We start from the raw sequence: 21,831 nt of genomic DNA, 5'->3' as shown, positions 1-21,831 counted from the left end.
TGATAATTTGCCAACATCCTGGTTTTTAAATTATCCTGGCAGTAGTATTTTGTCACTGAAAGCAATTATATTAAAGAAAAAAAGTCACTCTCACAGTTTTCAGGATAGTATTTTATCAGCTGGTGCTTTTAATATGAGCACTGTTAAGTAAGCCACAGAAGTTAAGTTACACTGTTAAGTGTAGCCAGCCATGGAAAGGAGACCGTAAGTATTATTGATGAGCTAATAAATTAATAATTTTGTTAATAATCTACGGACTTTTCATGTTGACCTAGATACCTACAGAAAGGATAACAGTAGTAGATGGCAGTAAATTCAGTAGGGAGGCAGACTTTATTTGTGCCAGAGAGAACTTATGTAATGTTTTGTTATGTTATTGTTTTGCTGTGTATATGAAAGCTATCTTTTTTTCTGGTAACGTGGAGTACACCAAGTGGAAACTTCTGTGATCTGGTCAGTGAATGAACACTAATTTAATCAAAGATTAAATGGAAATTATCACTGTGCTTAGAAACAAGTAAACCATCAAGAAACAAGCCACCATAAGATTTCTAGAGAGTAAATTGGCCTAGGTCTTTACAGGACATCTGTAAGTTTGTCTGGTTGTGGGTGCTGGAAATAGTGCCAAACCTAAAAGCAGTGTGTTACTTTGTGTTTAGACTCAATTTGTTTAATTCTAAATTATCTGAAAGAATTCTGGATTTTGACAGGGTAAGCCATTGACAGATACTGTTTTGGTATTGTCATTTAGCTTGTTCAGTATTCTTTTTGTCCATCCCCCCTGTATCTAGGTGTCATGGATTCAGGAGAGAAAGTAAGCTTCAGACAAATTGTTTATCTCCTTTCACTTGTTCAACTGAACTAGCAGGAGTGTTGGTGGGTTTTCTAATGTGGATGGGAGCTCCAGCAGCTGGTTGCATCCTTGTCAGAAACCTACCTACCTTGGACAAAAGCCATTAACATCAAAGTGTACTTTCTTGCTCTCCATACAGTCAGCAGCATTTGTCCTCAGAAGCCAAATAAAAATGGCTTTTTCCTTTCTCCATTAGCAGCAAAATTAGTTTGAGTATTTGTTCATAACTGTTTTGTTAAAGTCACCTTAGATAAAGATGTATAAAGAACCTATTTGAGTTTTTTGTTCTCCAAATACTACAATAAACTTTTAGTTATTCTCAGCAAATGTCAGATTTATGAGTATCGGAGCTCAATGTTTTTTTTGCTAACATTCACGTTTGTAAGTTTTGAATGTGCTTCAGAGGATATCTGTCTGTAAATCTTCCTGCTTGCAGAGATGTCTTACATGGACTGAGGATGTACAGGAAATTCTCCCATGCTTTAGTCATTCACCATTTCCAGTTAACTTAAGACTGCTGGAAAGAGAGAGCTCTTGCAGAGAGTTCAGGAGATGATCCCAGTTTTCCTCCCAGCAGCTGTGATGAGAGAATATCAACTGTGGCTGCACAGAGCACGAAGAGCAGACCACGTCAGATCTCAGTGAATGGTAATCTAGATCTTTGATTCTTAGCTATTCTTTAATATTGGAAAAAAACAACCAACAAGCCTATCAAGCACAGCTGAGCCACTTAAACTAAACAACAGTGATTCAGCACTTCAATTTGCCAACAGACACATCATTATCTTCTAGTTCTTACGTGTCAAAACAGCGTAGGAGTGTTAAATAGTAAAAGCTGATAAGGATTTGTATACCGAAGTTGTGTTTAGAACAACTATTGAAATGTTCTAATGTAAAGGAAGAAATAATTTGACTTTTATTTCTTTCTGTTTATTAAAGCCAGCAGTAAGTGAATTGATTTACAGAGTATTTGCATTGATCTTTTCTGCTAGCTAGATATATTGGAAATACCATAATAGAAGCATTTCTATTACCCGATAGCAGTACATTTTAGTTACTCTGCACTAGCTACAGTATAATGGGGTACTGCCAGGGACTGTGCTGGTAGAACAGGGAGGGAAAGTTATTTTCTTATGTTTTTTAGAGTCATCAACACCTCCATGTTATCACCATGATTAATAAAACTTTGTATTTCCCCAAGTGAACCAAATCCATTGATTCCTAGAGAAAAACCTTGGTGCTGATTAGACTTTCTTAGGCTACTGTTTTTTTGTCTAAGACGTGATGTGCTTGTTACAATAGGTCTGTGCAGGAGCCTGGTGAACAGCAGTGTTGCTTTACCAAACAGACCTGTGCATTAGTTCTTACTGCACAAAGAAGTAAAGCAACTCTGGCTGCTAAGCTGGTGTTAACGTGCTGCTAACCTGCTGTGGCCTACTAACTTGGATTACTACTAACCTACTGCCATGGTGCATGTTAGCAGTCAATAGCGAAGCAGGGCTTAACAGAGTGAGCCTGTGAACTTAAGTGGGGAGAGTACAAGCTGCTTTGTGTGCAGTTACCTTCTTTTGTAGTTGCTAGATTTAGAAAATATACCAGTTACTGAAATTTCAACAGACAAAAATTGTTAGAGGCAGTCTCTGCTTCTCTGTCTTCTGAAGGAAGACTGAATTTCATCTGCCCATGTTCAGAATTGTTTTAGTTTTAAAAAAGAAACTAGAGGTAGAGGATCTTGAAAGAGGTGCATACAAATAAAGGGAAGTGTAAGTTTTCACATGGGATGGTTGCGGAAACAAATGCAGGCTGTTCATGTGTCAAATTTGGTTACTCCACATTTCCCAGTTTAAGAGAAGAAACTTAAAACGACAGGACTAGAAATTAGCATCTGAAGTAATTTGACTTTATTAGTGTAAAAACTGCAAAGCTGAGGTTTCTTTAGTATTCACCGCCTACTACACAGTAAGAAAGTCTCTGTACAACTTAAACAGTTGCTGCTTTCCACCTAAAAGTCTGACAAGATATTGTAACAGACATCATATTCATTTGATAGACACTCATGAGAAACAAAATAATTCTGCAGGGGAAAAAAAAAAAACGATGAGGGGAAAAAAAAAAGCAGCAACCTGAAAAGAGAGTATGACAAGAAATACTGTGGGATCAAACAATCTAAAGTTCTGTGAGAGAAGCCTGTAATAGGATGACATAAAGAAAGAGAAGGTTGCTTACTTCTACAGACAGAAGAACCTGCACCCAGAATTCCTGTATTAAGTAATTATCCACACCACTCCTTTTTTTCCTCCAGCATCAAGGGAGGAATGATTGCTCCAAACATGCCACAGGCTGCGCAGTTTGCTTTAGCACTGTCAAGTGTTCCTTCTTTTCCCAGCTTGGCTCTAGGTAGCTTGTATGGAAAGAATAACTGGAGGACTGAGAGGTACAGCAGAAATTTGACATTAGCCCTCTCCACCTTCAGCTATAAGCAGAAAGCTCTTACATGTCATGCTTAGTGTTACATTATTGTGTAAGTAAATTTCTGTTTGGATTCAGTAGTATATAACCGATGGCATGATGAGTGGTGATTGGGGCAACCTGCAGATTAAAATTTCTGATGATTTTTGTGTCAACAGTATAGACTGTCACTCAGTCAACAGTAGCTTATGTCACCCAGCAAAATAAAGTGAAGTACAACTTTTAAATTTATTGCATGCAGAAAATACTGCAAGTGAATATGGAAAACAGTAACATTATTTTCCTAGTTACCGAGAAAGCTATGACATAGTGGTACTGCTAATGCTGTGCTCATTGTCATTATTTGGTTATCAACCTTTCTTTTTCCTTTTTTTATCTTCTTTTTAGAGATTCTGATATGAAGTCTTGGGGGGAAAAAAAATAAGATAAATTGGTTCACGAGTTGAATTTCTTTTTCGAGATGGTCCACTTATTTTCTCATGGTTACAGTTTAAATACTGGTTTCTATTCCCCTCACATGCCTCATTTCCTAACAGTTGCTGCAGTTGCCAACGGTGGCAACCTTTCTCGCCAACTCTGCTCCTGCGTCCCTTGATGTAGCTGAACTAATGATCAAAGGCTGCTATTCCTTCTCCAGATCCCTTTCTTTCTCTTCTGTTGAGGAAAAATCGGGATAATTTTGAGGGAGGATCAAAATGGGAGAAGTGCTACTGAAAGAGGGGGACTGAAGCTTGAGACTCTGCTTGGAGTGGGAATACTCCGTGCCCAGGCACCATCAGGCAAGGAGTACCACGGTCACCCCATGAGAGAGGGCTTATTGTTCCTCCACTGTGGATGTGTGTGTCCCAACAGCAGGAGGACAGGGAGTGAGGAGGTCTCACTTGGTTGCTCCACTGCTTGGCATTGGAGCAGCCTTTCAGAGCAGTGGTTGCTTGTGCCGGAGTGGACCCAGTGAAGTGCTTGGGATAAATTTCGGACTCCTGAATCTTCTAGAACAATTGAGGCTCTGGCTGGCACCTCAGAAGTGGCTATGAGCTGGGCTGGGCAATGCGTTCTGTCTCCTCTTTGCCGGGACCCTGGAGAGGCACAAAATTAGAAGCTTGGTTTAGGTCATAAACAAACACTTGGTGCCTTGAAATTGTGGGAATCGATTTTTTGTATCCTAACTAAACAAAAAAACCAACCCATACAACTCTTCCTACAGTGGCAGAAACAAAACAGTATTTTGTTTGATTTTATCTAATTTTATCTTAAGGTGGAAAGAACATGAGCAGAAATATTGCCACTTTATGGTGCTGTAATACCAGGTCTGTGTGAAATGGCAAGGGGCAGTTACTGTGCTGCTCACTGTCGTACATGAGGAACGTCTGGAAAGAGCAGCACAAAAGATCACAGCACCTTGAGATAGCGATCATCGCAAAGAAGAGATGTCGTATGCGTTATCTGGAGTATGACACATAATGTGCAAACGATATCCCCATCTTCTATTAAAACACATGTTCCAGGATTCATCTGAGTGGCAGTTTAATGTATTTCTGTCTGATAACACTTCCTGTTCTTTTTTTCTTCCTTGTCTCTCTAAAGCTAGTTATAGTAATGCAAAATGAGCATTTTCCAGTTCTGTCAAGAGTTTTAAACCCATGTGTTTCTAGCACCACCCGCTGCTTTTAATCCAAATAGGATTTTTAACTGCTTTTGTCTGTGCTTTATTTCCCAGGATCTACTAATGTTTAAAAGAAAACCTTTATTAGTAAATGGAAGACGGAGTTCAGGTATATATGTCCCTTTCTTTTGCTGAGCATGTCTGATGTTTCCTGTGCAAAAAGATCTTTTCACTTCTGTTTAGTCTTAATTAGGAAACTGCTAAGTTGCTTTAAAAGTTAGAAAGTGAACAGACAGCGTTTTACAAAAAGTTGTCATATTTAACTCTATAAAAGTCCTTATGCAAGTGACAGAACTACACTGTAGTGAGAGGCCTTGTCTTTAACAGGCTTTGCAGTCTTTGCTAATAATTTAAACAGTGAGAAGCTGCTTTCAGTGTAATTGACTTTTAAAGTCTTAATTAAGAGCCTTATGTTTGAATGTTTATCACGATAAGAGACATCTATGTGAACAGGTAGAGTGAATAGGATGAATGGCTGGCTTGCAAGATATCCTGAATGGCAACAGAGAGATGTCTGAGGCAAGGGAATAAATGTGAAATGACTGTCAGCCTGGGTGTTTCAGGTTCAGGCAGTGATGCCCAGGATTTATTTCTTTTTTCAGAGAGTACAACTTGCAAAGTACCAAGTGAATGATCTTACAGAAGTGTGCAGGCATTTGTCGTGGACTCTGACTGCTCTGCCAAGTTGTGACTCTTCTTGCTTCTCTCTCTCTGGTGGGAGCTGGCTTTTTACCCAGCTGGGGGAGGTTGCGGGGCCCTCACATCTCTTCGTGGGTGTAGGTACAACAAAGATAATTTGTAGCAGTGGGACAGTGGCAGCTAATTGCCCACAAGGTGCAGGGCAATAAAGAGGAAGCTTTGCAAAGGAAATCATTTGACTTTGTTGCAGTGAGTAGGTGAGAACGGGGAACATGGAGGGGATTTTTTGATTGCGTTTCCCAGGCTTCTTTTTCTGCTTAGATTGAAACAAGTGCAGGTTCATCAGTAGTTTGTAGGTCAAGTTCTAGGCTTTCTGCCTGCCTTGTGTGGTTTCAGCGTGGCCGCTAAAATGGGGCATGGATTTGCTCAGTGAGGGAGTAAGAAGGGTTCGGTGCTCACAGCAAGGGAGCAGCAGATGGAGGGAGCGAGTCCTGTCGTAGTGGGGAGCCTCTCCTGCTCCTTGGTCTTTGGGATTGTGGCATGACATACCTGTGTGATCCCAGAGATGACAGTGCCATTGCACGTGCTTACAGATGGCAAGTCATCTTCTCTTCACTCTTTATGTGATCTACTTGGGGTCAAGGAGCTCTGCTTCTGCTATTCCTGTATCCCTCAGAAGAATGAGGTCCTGCCCAAGATGAATAAATTGTGAAATACCTTAATTTTTCCTTTGCGTTTTCATCCTTTGTTATTTTAATAGAGACATAGTAGCAGTCAGCTTAGCCTTAGCATTTTGAGGACTGGTGATCATCACTAATGTATAGTAAATGTCCTCTGAGATCAGAAGGCAGAAAGAAAGGAGTGAATCATAGATATCCTGCAGAGGACTGAGCTACAAGCAGCAAGGAAGAACTAAAGAGGCCTTTTCGTATAAACTTTATAGACTTCAGTAAACAGCAAAGTTGCACAGTCTCCTGTTACAAAGCAGTAGGTAAGGAGGAAAAGAAGAATTAAAGTATTTGAGAGTATTTGTAAGTGGATAGATAATGTATTTTACCCAAACATTTTTGTAGCTAAGAAGTAAAACTGGGTATAACCAAACAGCAAAGGCAAGTAGCTCTGAGTGTGGACTTACTGAAAGATCGTTCCACTTTTCCCCAGACAGATGATTTTTTTTTTTTTTTTTATTCACCTAATTTTCTCATCCTCTTCTAACTTGTCCACTTTGCATCCTTAATAAGGAAGAGAACTGGTGACCTGCTAAATGCCAAAAACCCTTAACCCGGAACATATGTGTGTACATACCTTCAGACGGGCTGTGATGCCGTTCTGCTCTCACCAGCCACCCATCCTCAAGTCTTGTTAATTTATGGTCACTATCAAATTGTATATAAAAAGAGACTCTTAAAGCCTGTTTATGATATTGACCATAGCCAAGCTGGAGTGAAGTCCATATTGTTGAACATGTTGTAAACCCAAATCTCCCTTTTTAAACATTGAATCCACTTCAGTATGGTCATTGTCTAGACTGACAAAAAAAATTAGTACCAGATACATGGATTGTCTTGGGAACAGCAGCATTCAAGTAGTTCCAAAGATGGCCATCAAGATTGGAGGAAAAAATCCCCAAACCAACAGAAACCACTAGTCTCTTTCCTGCACTCTCATTTTCTTCTTCCTGTAAATGTGACTTTCAAAACACGTTTGGGAGATAGGATCTGAAAGAGAGCATCATGTTCTGTGACTCCAGGACAGAATAATCAAAGGAGCTCAGTATTAAAAAAACTCGTATCTGTATCCATTTAACGTATGCTTTTCCTGTCAAAGGACACTTACGGATGCTGGAGGTGAAGTCCACAAGTTGGCTAAATAGCCTCCCAGTTGTAGAAACTTGTTAAACTCTGACACAGTCTTCTGAACACATCAGTTTGAATATTGGTTAAACTGGCAGATGGTTAACCCACATGTGTCTGGGTGCACTGCTATGTTAATAAAGGGCTACAGCCAATCAATTTAAGTAAGAAGACTTTCTGTTCCTGCAGCCTTTTTTGATAGCCTATTCCATCTTGTATTGTTCAGATAGATTTCTTTTTACTAGCATAAGATTTTGAAGCAGATTCTGGAATTCTTTCTTTTTGAAAGAATTTCTTTATATAACAGAAAATATTCTTTCCATTTCTGTCATTCAAACTCAGTAGCCATAAAATACCAGGGACTTAGATTTTATTAATAGAGAAGGGCTGTAAAATAGGACATAAACCCAATAAATCTTACAAACTTTTTTACAAAACAACCAAAACCTTCTATCTTCATGAAATGAAAAATAAAATTAGCTGGACATGATTGGCATTCTTCGCACTTCCTGCCTGCAGCTTTTAGACTTGTGACAGAAAATAAATTTTATTTAAGGAATAAGACCAATGAGGATGTTTTTGAAGTAGGCAGCAGAATTTCTCTAAAATTTTCATTAGGTGTGTATAAAAAGGCAGAATTTTCATGTTAGGTGTGATTTTTAAATGATGGTTCTGTAACTGAAATGTTAACAGATTAAATTAATAATTAAACATTCTGTCAGTTTGCATTTGAGCTAATCATTGATTTTTCAAATGTGACTGGTTATGAAATCTAACATATATGATGTTTAACAAGAGAGCAATTTAACCAAAGAAAGCCAAGACAACATGTTTTTGCCTTATTAAAACAAGCCAAAGTTATTAGGCTTTCTTGGCTTTTGGTTCCAAACTCTGGCATAAACCTGCTTTTACAAAACCTTATAGGGTTGGCTTACATTTGTTTTTTTGGAGTGGGGTTTGGGGTTTTGTTTTGGTTTTGGGGTTTTTTTTTGGTGGAATTACCTTTCTTTTTTTCCAGTGGAGAGTTCTCTTAGAATATTTTGACCACCGCGCGGTTTCTTTTTTTTTAATTCCACGCTCCCCCCCCCCCGCCAAGTGTCTACAGGCTGTTTTACAGGTAGTCCTTTTCCACAGTATGTTTTGAAATTAACCTTCACTTGTGCTGTCCTCGTTGGAGAACCAGGCTTTCAGATTGAAGTATTTCTAGGTAGAAGCACACAAACTTCAAAAGATCACAAAAAACAGACAGGCTGCATGCTCATTTTAATTCATAGACGTATACAGCTGTTAATGTTGCATACAGGTATTTAAACCATTCATAAAAATGTTCTGTGTTTCTTATTTGTTTGTCATGGACAGAACCTGTAGGGCTCTGATTTATTCCAGAAACAGTAAAACATTAGTTTACCACGACTGCATTTTAGTGGTCTGTATATGATCATCTGCTGTATTACTGCATAGTTTCTTTGTCATCTGGCAGCATTAAATCCAGCACTTTACATACTAGAGAGAGATAATGTCATGTTCTCCAAAGGTTAATTATGTTGCAGCTAAAGCAAACTTCTAAAGCAACTTTCTTGTAATGTTTAGTATCTTGTGTTTTGTTGTTGTTTTAATCAGCGCAGATGCAAATATTGAATATTTTATGTTTACTTTAAATGTCTTTAAAAAGCAGCATATTTGTTTCTCCTCTGGTCTTACTCAAAAACCAAGTAAAGGGATTTTATTTCCACTTATTACCAGGCAAGCGCAAGCTGTTTGCATTCCAGCGATTCACCTGCACATGACTGCAGCCACCATGCAAGTCAGCCAGAAAGACTTTGAAAAAGCTCAACAACAACTGAAGCTTTTGAAAAAGGATCCTGGGAATGAAACGAAGTTGAAGCTCTACGCTTTATTTAAACAGGTAGCCTTGATTTACTTTGTTCCGTAAGGGGCATTTATAATACAAGGGGATGGACCTGTAAAATATTTACTTAAAATAGAAATTGTTCAAGTGTATTGTGTCTTAACAAGCTCTTCATTTCAAGTGCTCAAATTCTGTTCTTGAAATGCCAGCCCCTCGAACCCTGCCTGAATTCTGAGGGAAGCCAAACCTGTTTCAACTTATAAATCACGCTTTGAATTGAAACCTTTATTCAAAGGAATAGAGCCAATTTACATCAATTGTGTGATGCCTTCCATGTAATATAGCATATCTTGATGCGGCTCTGGAAGATTGCTTATGCCTAGGAAAAAAGAGTATGCTACATGCTTCCTCTTAAATTTGTTGTATCTACAGTCAGGCAGCTGGGCCTATAATAAAATGTTGACATTTGAAGGTTGATTTCTGGGTTATTTTTTCTTTCTTTCTTTTTTTGTGCGGCCATTGTAGTGGTGGTATAGTTTGTTGGGTTTGGGGTTTGTTTTTTAAATTCAAGGAACTGTTCCACACCTAGAATGAAAGTTATTCTTTACTACAGCATGGAAGAAGACCTTTGTAGAAATAGCTGCAAGTCCTTAGCAGGGTTTGTACTGATATTTGGGGAAGTATTTGTGGATCAAGATTGGCTGCAGGGTCAGTAGAGACTGTGGCAATCAGTTGCTCCTTTAAATAGAACTTAAACAGCTAACTATTCCAGGTAGTTTTACTAATTAATAATAATAAGCTCAGAAATGTATTCTTTCTTTCCTGCCTCCCACTTGAAATACTTCTCTCTGATAGTGTACTTTTCTTCTGGAAAACTGGTTGTAGAATACTTCAGGATAGCTCAGACTCTTGCAGTTCAACTGGTCCAATGCCCTTACTCATAATAGGGCCAACTTTGAAGTAAGATCCAGCTTAATAGATCCTATGCAATGGTTTCTTTGTTCATGCAGTTTAAAGTCTTTAACTTTGTTTTTAAATATAAAACTTCCGCAATTTTTGAGATAGGAGAACTTAACATGCGTGGGTGTTTTGGAACCTGGTGTCTCATATTGGTTAGGTGCTTCTGAAAGCCCAACAAGAGGTACTAGGAAATAGCAGGCACTGAAAACTTCATGGTATGTGAACTGTCTGAATATTGCCCAACCACTAGGTATTCCATCTGTCTCAGAATTGAATTCTGTATCCTGATCAGATAGATATTCCTAACAGTCATTGACTGGACTTTAATCGAAGGTTTACATAAGTTTTGTTTCACTCTCTTTTCAGGCTACTGAAGGTCCCTGCAATTCTCCAAAACCGGGTATGCTGGACTTTGTCAAGAAAGCCAAGTGGGATGCGTGGAATTCTCTTGGCGATTTGTCTCAGGTAACAGTACCTATAATTTCACTTAGATACTTTGTAGATTACTCTACCTTGAAATGCCTGGTCTGTAAGTGAATGGCTGATGTCCAAGCATATTACATGCTTGTTGAGCAACTCTGCTTCCGACACCAAAACGTTTTGCGCTGTATTCTACAGTCATTTCACTGATTCAGTGTTTGGAGGCTTTTTTTACTATGTAAGCCTAGTTCTACGTTTTTACTACCAGCTTGTACCAGTGTAAGATATCTTGCATATGTGTTGACTTTCAATAAAAATTGGGGTTTTCACACTATGCTCTATTCTGCTTTTCCCTTTAAGAAAGATGGATTGAGTTTCTCAGCTCTTACAACAAAAAGCAAATTTGTGAATCCAGTGTATTGATAACTTTGTCATTTTAAAAAGTCAGTCTTATGCCACTGACTAAAAGACTAGAAAAAAGTGGTGTATTGAGAGCATCTCTCTGTTATTTCTCGGTATATCTTGACATCTTTAATATCTTTCATAACCTTTAGAGAAGTCTTTACTTCAGCATTCTTTTTTCATGCAGACTGTATTAAGTCTGACATCGCATATAGCTACCACAGTTTCTTCAGCTACTACTAAATGAAGGAAGCATAAGATTGACAAACCAGATGTGTCATTGCCGCGTTAGGCTTGCTATTCAGGAGTAGTGTCTGAGGTCAGTCAAAGATATTACTTAATACAGAGGGGTTGTTTTTTGCATAATTTCATGAACATAACATATTCTTGTGCTGCTTTGGGTTTTTTTGACATGTGTTTTGGGTTTTGTTTTGTTTTTGAGAAGGCTCTGCAGTTTTTTGGAATATCCAACAAACACTTAAGGAAAAGAATCTGTTCTTTAAGTTTCATAGTGGAGAGGGAATAAAGAATTTCATGTGTTAGAGATTTATGGATTATAGAATTGTTCAAAGTAGATTATCCTTTCAAGAAAATAGCTTGTAACAACCAAGAACTTACAATTCTTTTAAATCACTGCTTACTGTAGAAACAGGGTGGCGGGATTCTTTAAGCCTGAGCATGTCATGTTTGTGCTAAATGAAAACTAGTGTCTTCAAGCAATTTCAAAATGCAATAGATCCATTTCAACACTCTTATTTTCTGCAACACATGTTCTAAAATAAAAGCTTTTGTTTGGTTGGAGAAATGTCCAACTGGAAAGCAGAAACAAAGGATCCATAGAAATGTGTAAATGCTGGGAATATGACAAAGGTCTCTCTGGTAATTGTAGGCATGGATGGGGGCACTTCTCCAACAAAATAAATGTCATCATCTCCGCATCTATACACTTCTATTTTGCAGATCCATTGCTGCTGCTTTCCAGATGACTTTAAGCATGATCTGCAGTGTTTAAATACAGCGTGTTCCTCTTCTTCTCATCCTTATTGGAATGCTTTCTAATGGAGTTTATTTTTTTCTTTTGTCCTGAAGCACAGTCCCGTTCCCTCTCCCAGTACCGATTTTATGAATAGCACAACAAATGGATTTCCATTTCAGCCTGTGATGATCTTTTTTCTTTTCTTTCCTTACAGGATAATGCCAGACAGAAATATACTGAACTTGTCTCAAGTCTGGTCTCTGCAGAGTCTGCTGTCCAGAAAGAAGATGCCTCTCCAGAAGAGGGCAGACATGATGGCTATGAAACAATAATAGTTACCACCAAAAACAATATCACAAAGATAATGTTTAACCGACCTGATAGGAAAAATGCCATCAACCACAAGGTAAAGAAATTAACTGGGAGGATTAATAAATTTTTCTTTCCTGTTTAAGCTACTTCATTTTTTGAAGAATCATTACTGCAAGTCTAGCAGAACTGACTGAAGTGTGATGGTCTGAATTTTATGAGTGCTTGGTATCTTGAGTCCGCTGACAACCTAAGGAATAAATATCCAATACAAAAATAAACCACTTAGCTAAAATTTTATGGATTGGGCTTTTCTGTGTCGTCTGGGTTTTTTGCAAACTTGTTATAGGATTACAGTCTACACTAAACTAAAACGGCAAACTGGAGGAAGACTAGCCTGTTTTGTGGGTAAAAATTTTGACTGTAGGCTTATGTGTAACAAAGCATGTGTGCAGCCTACTTTGGCTCAGTACTGTTGTGTGTGTCTAGATAGTCTTCCGGATCCCATAGCTGCCTTCCTGAGGAAATCCATCCTGTTGGAAACATGATCATCCTGTTTCACAACTGCAAAGACACCAGAACAAGGACTTCACCCCACTGCTGCTAATTCTTTAATATATTATTTTGCCCACTTAAACTGCTTCTCAGTTTTTAGAACTAGCTGTTCCCAGTTAATGTCTGTTTTCCAAAGGACCTTGTTTTGTCCTTTAGATTTGCATCAGAAGTCTTGAGTATTGAAACCATGTGTCTTTGTAGTCAGAAATACCTCACGTGTAATACTTAACTTTCTGTGGATGCAAATTTTTTTTCATACTTAAAAGGACCATAGTTAATTTGTCTCTCAAATTCCTTGTTGTCAATGTGAATCTCCTTTTTATGATCTTTTGCAGCATCACATTTGTACTTTGATTTTCCTCTTATGCAGATGTACAGAGAAATTATCAAAGCACTTCAAGAAGCTGGAAAAGATGATTCTACCATAGCAGTTATTACTGGTACCACACTTGATATGCCTCTCTTAATTTTGTTTTATATTATGCCAAAGTACAGTACTGATGAGAACTATCTACCTGTATTTAGACTAAGATAGAATGTGTAAGTGAATGAAATTCGTTCTTCCAGTATAGACCAAAGATTTTTCCAAAGCGTTTTGGCAAAATTCTTTCAAAGTGATGTTTCAAAATCTTTAGCAAGCTTGTTGTTACATCAGAACATCTTTCTGAGATGAGAAGATAGACTTGGAATACTCCTAAGGGCTTTATTACTCTTGACTAGCTTATATATCTGCTCCACTGCATCTTCGCTACTGCTTTTGAAGTTCATTGGTATGGGTTTAGTCAATTTTCTCTACCTCCACGATACATTGGAACATACTAAAAACAAGCCCCTCAAATCCGCCACTGGCATGGCCAGTAAGAAGGTTTACACTGCATATTTACCTATGATCATTGGAGAAAAATGATACTTTACGTTGATTTATTTTTTTCCTGTGGCTGCCATAGGAAAGGATTGGGCAGGCAAGCTGCAGCCTGGCCCAGCTGTATACATCCCAGTCACCAGATGTGTGCAGCTGGATGACTGCAGCAACAACGTAAAAGGGCAGCCCAAACTCATGCTTCCTGTAAAGTCTAGCTGCTCTGGGGACATGTCACTTGGAACCTCTAGAGGACCCTTTGGTCTGTCTCTGATGCTGACTGAACAACAAAGTGGCAAGAGCAGGTGGAAGGGAAAAAATGGCCGAGGGGATGTGCTGCCTGCCTGCCCCATCCTTGTTGCAGATAAATGTGCATTTAGGAAATTAGCCAAAGCTTGAGCTTTGGCTGGCAGTTAAGTAGTGTGGATGCAAAATGAATTTGGGCTTAAGCCCATTTACGCATTACTTCTGAGATAAGTGCATACATATTCTTCTCCACTGTCTTCTTTACCAGCACCTTGTATTCTCAGGGTGCTTAATTTCCATTCAGTAGCAATGACTGGGCACAGCCTGACAAAATGAGAAGGGAAGTTCACACAACTGGAGTGTCTTAACACATGTATAGTTAAGAGTAAATAGCAAACACCCCTGCACGAACCTTTCTGTTCCATTTTACATAGTAAGAGCAGTGCAGCGTAAAGTAATGGATGTGCTAACCAGTGAAAGGTCCCACGTTCTCATGGAACACAGGATAATTTAGACAATTAAATCATGCAGTCTAGCTTTCAAATACTCCTTGCTTTCTTTGCCTCAACCTGTTAGTGAATGTATAAGCCAGTTTATCTCCTTCTTATTGAGGAATACATCTTACTGTGTGAATGACTGTGAATTGACAGAAAGAAAACCTGAGCAAATATGGAGGGAAAGAAAGAAAAGAAATAAAACTTTATTTTTTTATCTGACACTGTTATGGCGTGAAAAAAAAAATCTTCTCCCCCCCCCTCCAATCTTTCAAATTTAATATTCTTTGGCCTTGTACCCATTGCTTTTCAGTGAATTGTCAGTCAAAACTTATTTTTAAACTGTAGATGTCCTTTATGGTAGTGTGTATATTTTGAGACAGTCCCTCTAATTACTTAGTAATGTTAGACACTTGAATGAAATTGTTTCATAAATGTAATAAATGGAAGCATCTCTTCTCTTACCTACTCAGAAATCATTGGTGCATTTATTCATATGTGTTCTCTGCAGGCAATGGAGACTACTATAGTAGTGGAAATGATCTGAATAATTTTACTAATATCCAGCCTGGTGAAATGAAGAAGATGGCAAGCGATGGAGCAGTATTACTCAAGTAGAGCATCTTGGCTTCATATATGCATAAGTTACTGTAATGGGTAAAATATGATTTGCAAGCACTGTTAGAAAACACAAGAGCAGGGACCCATTTGTGCTGTAATACATCCATTGGGATGACTGTGTCTAAGGCCTCACTATGTGCATAAACACAAAGATCATGTGGGAGAAGTAGTATTAATTGTGTGAAATAAATGGGGAGATGAGATTAATATTATAAATCTTTTTAAGAACAGTGAAGCTAAAGACTTGGCTTTATTCTTTTTAGTCCCCAAAGTACATGCAGATATAATGACAAAACCATGATTTTGACTGTATAGTTTGTAAGCTGTAATGAAAAACTTGTGTGTTTTTTGATATCCAACAGTGTCTGCACTAGCAGGACATGCCAAAATACCTTCACTGTCAGACCTCTTTGAATAGAGATGAGGTGTAATGAAAGTGTTCAAAATTGCTCAGGAATTTGCTCACGAACCAAGATCTTGGTTCCATCTTTGAGTCTGAATTGACCTGTTAAACTAAGAAGATCAGGGGCATTATCTGACACAGTGGCTGAAATGGTTTTTGGTTTGGTTTTTTTTTTTTTTGGACAGACAACATGTTTCTTCCCCATTGAAGCAGATTTTGTCTTTTTTACTTCTGTATGTGATGATTACATCTGAAAGATGCTTCCAAGTTGGATAGCTTCCTCAAGCACTTGCAATTGATGGAAAATCTAAAACACACAGAAAAGCAAACAATGTTTTTGATTTATATTTTAAAGATGAACTGCAAGTAAAGTACTCAGTTTTGCAGCTTTTACTTAGGCAAGCTGTCTGTGGATCACAGTTGCCCTTACAAAGTGATAATCATGCGGTCCGAATCTGTTGCAAAGAAGTTATTCAATGGTATCTGGCAAGCGTTCCAGCTTGCCCGCAGTGTTCAGCATGATGCATAGTTTCATGTGTGCTTTATGGTCTTTCATCTTGCTCTTGTGAGAAGACCGTATCTGCTATCCTGTTACTATTACACAAGCACAGTACTTCATTATAGCTGATGCACAGAGATGCCAGAGAAGTTGAGTTCTTACAACACAACACTGCTCCCTTTTGAAAAATATTGTATTTTGGGAATGTATTTTGCACTTCTTGGATGGAGAAATCGCTGTCAAGCGAAACAAAACACTGTTTCTCAAAGCCAGGAAGAATACTTGGGAAACTTGTGTTGTGGTAGCGTCACGATTTTGGTGCTGGGGCTTCATCGCAGAACAGAATCTGTGAAGCGAATGGATATCCCATGGCTGGAGTTGGGATGGATGTATCGGCAGATAGATAGACAGGGCAAAAGACTATTCTCGTTAGTGAGCTGTATCCAGTAACTAGCTGAAGAGGACAGCACTTTCATAACTTGACTACAGGAACTAGGAAAGCTCTGCTGACATGTACATGTTTGATTCTCAGCGGGTAAGGAAATGCAGGTATTTCAAACAGTTCTTCATTTTCTTTGTCAGAATTTATTTGGGAAAGGGACAAAAATGTATGCTATGTAGAATCTAGCTCATGGTTTTTGTTATGCAGTATCTAATCACATGTTTGAAAGTTGTTTATATTTGATGAAAAAGACTAGGATGTGTCTCTCAAATTCTGCTTTTCCTTCTCTTTAGAGAGTTTGTGGGTTGTTTTATTGATTTTCCCAAACCACTGATTGCAGTGGTAAACGGCCCGGCTATTGGAATCTGTGTAACAGTCCTTGGATTGTGTGATATCGTCTATGCTTCTGACAGGGTAAGTACATCACATAGCTGATCCCAAGGCAGTATTTAAGCCTCTTTCTGTAGGAAATACTACTTGGTTTGGGGTAATCTGACAAAAAAGGACACATAAATGTAAAGGCTTCTTATGTCACATCAAGGAAAACCTGTATTAGTTACCAGCACAGGGGTGTATCAGCCAGTCGTTAGCATGCATGGAATTTCCCTGCTGTAGTTATGGCTATCGAGTTACTAACTCCAGTTTAGAAACTCTTTACTGTATCAGTGGGTAAAGTAAAGAGTAGCTGGTGTGAAATGATGGTTGTAAGGCCCCTTTCAGGTGTGGGAGGGGGAGCAAAAATTTACTATGGAATGGAAGTGCAGTAACTGGCATTTTGTCTAATCTGTGGTCCAAGATAACTTTGGAAAAGCTTTGATTTGTTCAACTTAAGATTCCTTTTAAGGTAACTTGCCAAATACGTAACCAAAAGCTATATTAAGACATAGCAGAGAATCCTGTTATATGGCTTATTTTTTATATTCTCTGCTGTTCATTTGTATAAGGTTGTTAAACAGATACAGAACTTTACCCAAGGTCTTAATTAATTTTAGGCAAGCTTTTGCTTGCAGAAGTGTCTGTGATTGGTGGTACTTTGGTTCCTGCTTCAGCACTGTGTCACATTTTTCCTCAAAGTCCCTGATGGATTGGTTTTGTCACTGTGAGACTTAAGAAAATTGAGCTGCAAGGGACCAACTCCTTCTGCTTGCCCCGTAACAGGATTAGCTAGAACCATGTCACTCCTGACATATGCTTGTATAATATGCGCAATTTATGCCGTCTGTTCCGGTCCCTTGATCTCTTCTTTCACTAGAAAATTGTTGGGTTCTCCCTCGTCCTCCCCTCCCGTCTGATATTTTTTTTTTGCTGCAGGGTGAACCTATTGTTTCTTGTTCCTGGACTATAAGAACAGACTATTTTCATCCTCCTTTACAATAGCCATCACTGTGCTTAGCCATCAGTGTACTTAGACTGTTAGATATATCTCAGTTTTACATCCACTCTCTCAATCTTTTCTTTTTTTGAGCTAAACAGCTGCATTTCTTTCAGTTTTTCCTCATGTGCTTTCTTTTGCCTGCAGTCACGTTCCTCTGGCTCCTTCCAGTTGTTCTGCGTCTCTTTAAACATAGTGGTACAAACTGGACACGTCACTCCAACTCATGTCTTACTGATGTGAAGTAGAGCAGGAGAGCTTCTCCACATTCTACAGATTGTATTTCTGTTTTGACATCCCACAATGTTACTTAATTTACATACTTCTGATCTGCTGTAGCACCTGGGTCCCTTACTGTACCATTGCCAGTTAAACAGTTGTCCCTATCATATACTGTATACCAAGTTATTCATGCCAGACTTCAACTTGTCCATATTAAATAGCAGCTTCTTAGTCATACCTCTCCACTTTGTGAGACTGTTTTCAAAACAAGGCTGTTTTGAATTCTTATCACTTCCCCCTCAACATAGTATCTCCTACAGCCATAAGATAGTATAGATTGAGTTGAAGGTTAATCCAAATAAGCATTTAGTGTGTCGTCCTGTTAATAGTATCCTTCTTTCTTGAAGGATTCATACTTCATACTTTGAGATTCATACTTGAACTTCCTTTTACTACTCATATACATAATCATTGGTAAATGCATCTTATTTTTGCCTTATATTTCTATTTTTTTAATCTCTGCATGCTTAAATTCATTTCATACCTAGCTGTCTGATGTCGTTTTCACTTTCTGGGTACATGTATTTAAAGTCAGTGACGATAATTTAGATGAGACAGTCTGTTAGTACCTTCCTGCTTGCACTGGGACAGCTTTTGCTTGTGCCCTGGGTAACAGTTCTTTGAGGATTTCTGTAGGGTCTAACTTAGCTTTTCATTTAGATTAGTCTTCATGAGAACTTTCCTATTAACTTGAAGTTTATTGAAGCCTTCTCAAAGGTGATTGTTCTCTATTCTTCCCTCTCCAGGACTATGAACTCCCATGCAGTAACATCATTCTCATCCAAATTACAACTTAATTTCACATTCTTCAGTAGTTTGGTTGGGGTGCCTTAGGCATTGACTAGCTACTCCAGAAGTGGCCAGCTTTGCTATGTCCAGGATCTGGTTTTATTCTCAGCCAGGTATTCCCAGAGCAGATCATTACCATCCACACTTAAAGCTTAGAGGACACTGCACAGCCCAGTCTGACAACAGATCAGCATTTTGGGTGGTCAGTTAACATTGCCTTCTGCATTGGATTTTGCTCTGGTTTCTGGGGCACCAGTTTGTACCCCTGGTATAGTTCATCTCCCCTCGCTAAAGCAGGACTAATTACACTGACCTGTGTCCTGGCAGATGTTGCCCGTTCTTTTTTTACAGTGATATAATTGTCACTTTCTTCTCAGAAAGTCTGTTGATGTCTCTTACTGTGTGGCCATCTGCAATACAGTAAGAGATTATTACCTACTATTACAGCGAAAGCTGCGTTGGCAACTCGTGCACTCTTTGTGTATCAGTTCATATTTTTAAATGGAAATAAAAGCAAGTGTTTTGTCTTCCTTGTTTAAGTTGATGTAAGTTGTCAAAACAAAATTCTGCAGTTTAGTTCTAACTTGCAGTTAGGATATCGTTTTGTATGATCCTATGATGCATTTCTGACACAGGTTTGTTTTAAATTTGCGTAAAATTTGAGGAAATGAGATTCAATTACTTGAATTTTTCAGGAGCAGAGTAAATTTAGTGTGTCTTCCGAAAGCAATTTGCTCTTTACCTCTTCAGTTATTTGGGCTATGTATTTAATAACTGTTAGCGCAGATGTGTGTGAACATCTCTTCTGTACAGATTCTGCACATGCAAATTAGTTTCTCTAAGCACTGTATTCAAATAAGGTAACTTCAGTGGAGTCGTTATAAAGGAATTGAATTATACGAAGTCAGCTCTTAGGTGCATTGAGAGGATGAAGCAGTGTTACCAGATAGTATTTTAAAGACTATTATGGTAATGGTTCAGATGTATTTCTGGTGAACTCTGTCACAGTAGAATCTTTAAAATGAAAACTAAATCCTAGTACTTTAGTCTTGTGCTCTGTTGTGAGACTTGCTTTGATTTGTTCTTTTTGTTTGGTTGTTTTGTTTTTTTTTCCAGGCTACGTTTCACAGCCCATTTAGTCAACTTGGACAGAGCCCAGAAGGATGTTCCTCTTATCTGTTTCCGAAGATCATGGGATCAGCTAAGGTAAGAATGTCTGCACTGTATGTGGGACCATGTGACCTTTGTGTGTTGGTATCCTCCAACTGTAAGAGCAAGTAGAATCACAGCAAGAGTCCTCAAAGAAAGCTCCTGTTTGCATCTTTTGAAACAAGGATCAAAAAATGTAATGACAATGTCAGCACAGGCACCATAACGGAACAGTGACCACTTTAAAGCCATGCTGCGACACTGATGAAGGGGTTTTTTTCTCATGGCTTCCTCCACCTTCTTGAGACAATTTCTGGTTGTATCTTTCTTCCAACAATGTGAGGGAATGATGTAAAGAAGGAATAAAAAAAGGCAATAAGAACATTCCTAAGAAATGTCTTGGTAGGCTACCTCTATCAGGCAAGGGAGCAAGTGTTGCAGTGGTTTCTGCCAGCCCTGGGGAAACTTATATTCAGCGAGTCTTCCAAATGCAAGTGTGAAGCAATCCATTTATGTATTTACTTCCAGACCTTTTAGATTATCTATTTTGTTCTAATATATGTTGGTCTTCTGTCCATACTCTTATTTTCTCTGTCTACTCTAGAAATAAGGAAACTAAATAATAGTGATTAAAAAAAAATGGAAAAAAAAAAAAGGAGAGACAGCAGAATCTAAATTTTCATAGAACGGGGTGATTCCCTTTCTGCTTCTTTTGATATCCCACAGAAAAAAAACTGTATAGTTTCAAATACTTATGCAATATTATTGCCTGTGTTCATACAATGTGGTTTTGTTGAGTGGGGTTTAAACCTGTAAGGAGTAGAGCAAGTGCTTCATAAACATCCATTTATCAAGGGTACTCTATTCAGTGAGATATAAGCTACCAGTACATGTTCTAGAAATCTTGGAGTCACTGCAAGAAGTGAACAAACACGTTTATGACGAGGTAATTTCATGCAACAACATTGGATCTCTGCTCAAAAAGACATGTAGACCCTTGGTGAACGATAGGGGCTGGAGGCCCATCACTAGTCATGTAGCCTAGGGGTTATTACTGGATCTAATACTTACTTAACAGCTTCATTATGGCCTGGATGATGGGACTGAGTACACCCTCAGCAGGTGATACAAAACTGAGAGGAATTGTTGATACACCAGATGTGTTGCCATTCAAAGGGACCTGGACAGTCTGGGGAATTGGAGAATCTCATTGGCTTCATCAAAGGAAAAAGCAAAGTCCTGTACCTGGGAAGAAATAATCCCATGCACCAGTGTATGCTGGGGGCTTACTGGCTGGAAAGCAGCTGTGCGGAGAAGGACCTGTGTGTCCTGGTGGACAACACATTGCCCATGAGCCAGCAATGCACCCTTGCAGCAACAGTATCCTGGGTTGAATTAGATGGAGCGTTGCCAGCAGGTTGAGAGGGGTGACTTTTCCCCTCTGCTCAACACTGGTGAGACCACAGCTGGAGTGTTGGGTTCAGGTTGGGGCTCTGGCTACAGGAGTGACGTGGGCATACTGGAGCAGGCCCAGCAGAGAGCCGTAAAGATAATTAAGACACTGGAGCATATTACTTATGAGAAGAGGCTGAGAGAGCTGGGACTGTATTTCCTGGAACAGGACAGGCTTGGGGGAATCTTGCCAACGTTTATAAATACCTGATGGGATGGTGTGAAGAAGACAGACAGATTCTTGTCAATGGTGCCCAGTGACAGGACAAGAGGAA

General features: G+C 38.8%; 1 protein-coding gene across 4 annotated transcripts in view; it reads left to right on the top strand.

Annotated features, from left to right (window-relative positions):
• Positions 1 to 21,831, top strand: part of ECI2 (enoyl-CoA delta isomerase 2) — a 32,566-nt gene that overhangs the window by 8,871 nt on the left and 1,864 nt on the right. For 2 of the 4 annotated variants that reach the window (XM_054191503.1, XM_054191506.1), the window contains exons 2-8: positions 9,221 to 9,383; positions 10,653 to 10,751; positions 12,299 to 12,490; positions 13,319 to 13,388; positions 15,059 to 15,161; positions 16,806 to 16,926; positions 20,072 to 20,161. In XM_054191503.1, coding sequence (XP_054047478.1) covers positions 9,221 to 9,383; positions 10,653 to 10,751; positions 12,299 to 12,490; positions 13,319 to 13,388; positions 15,059 to 15,161; positions 16,806 to 16,926; positions 20,072 to 20,161 — 838 coding nt within the window. Of the gene's footprint in view, positions 1 to 1,289; positions 1,502 to 5,039; positions 5,095 to 9,220; positions 9,384 to 10,652; positions 10,752 to 12,298; positions 12,491 to 13,318; positions 13,389 to 15,058; positions 15,162 to 16,805; positions 16,927 to 20,071; positions 20,162 to 21,831 lie in introns of those variants that run through there. The other 2 variants (XM_054191504.1, XM_054191505.1) reach the window with 2 other exon arrangements.

The sequence above is a fragment of the Rissa tridactyla genome, chromosome 2 (assembly GCF_028500815.1).
Source record: "Rissa tridactyla isolate bRisTri1 chromosome 2, bRisTri1.patW.cur.20221130, whole genome shotgun sequence".
Taxonomy (NCBI): Eukaryota; Metazoa; Chordata; class Aves; order Charadriiformes; family Laridae; genus Rissa; species Rissa tridactyla.
This window is presented reverse-complemented; position numbering and strand designations above follow the sequence as displayed.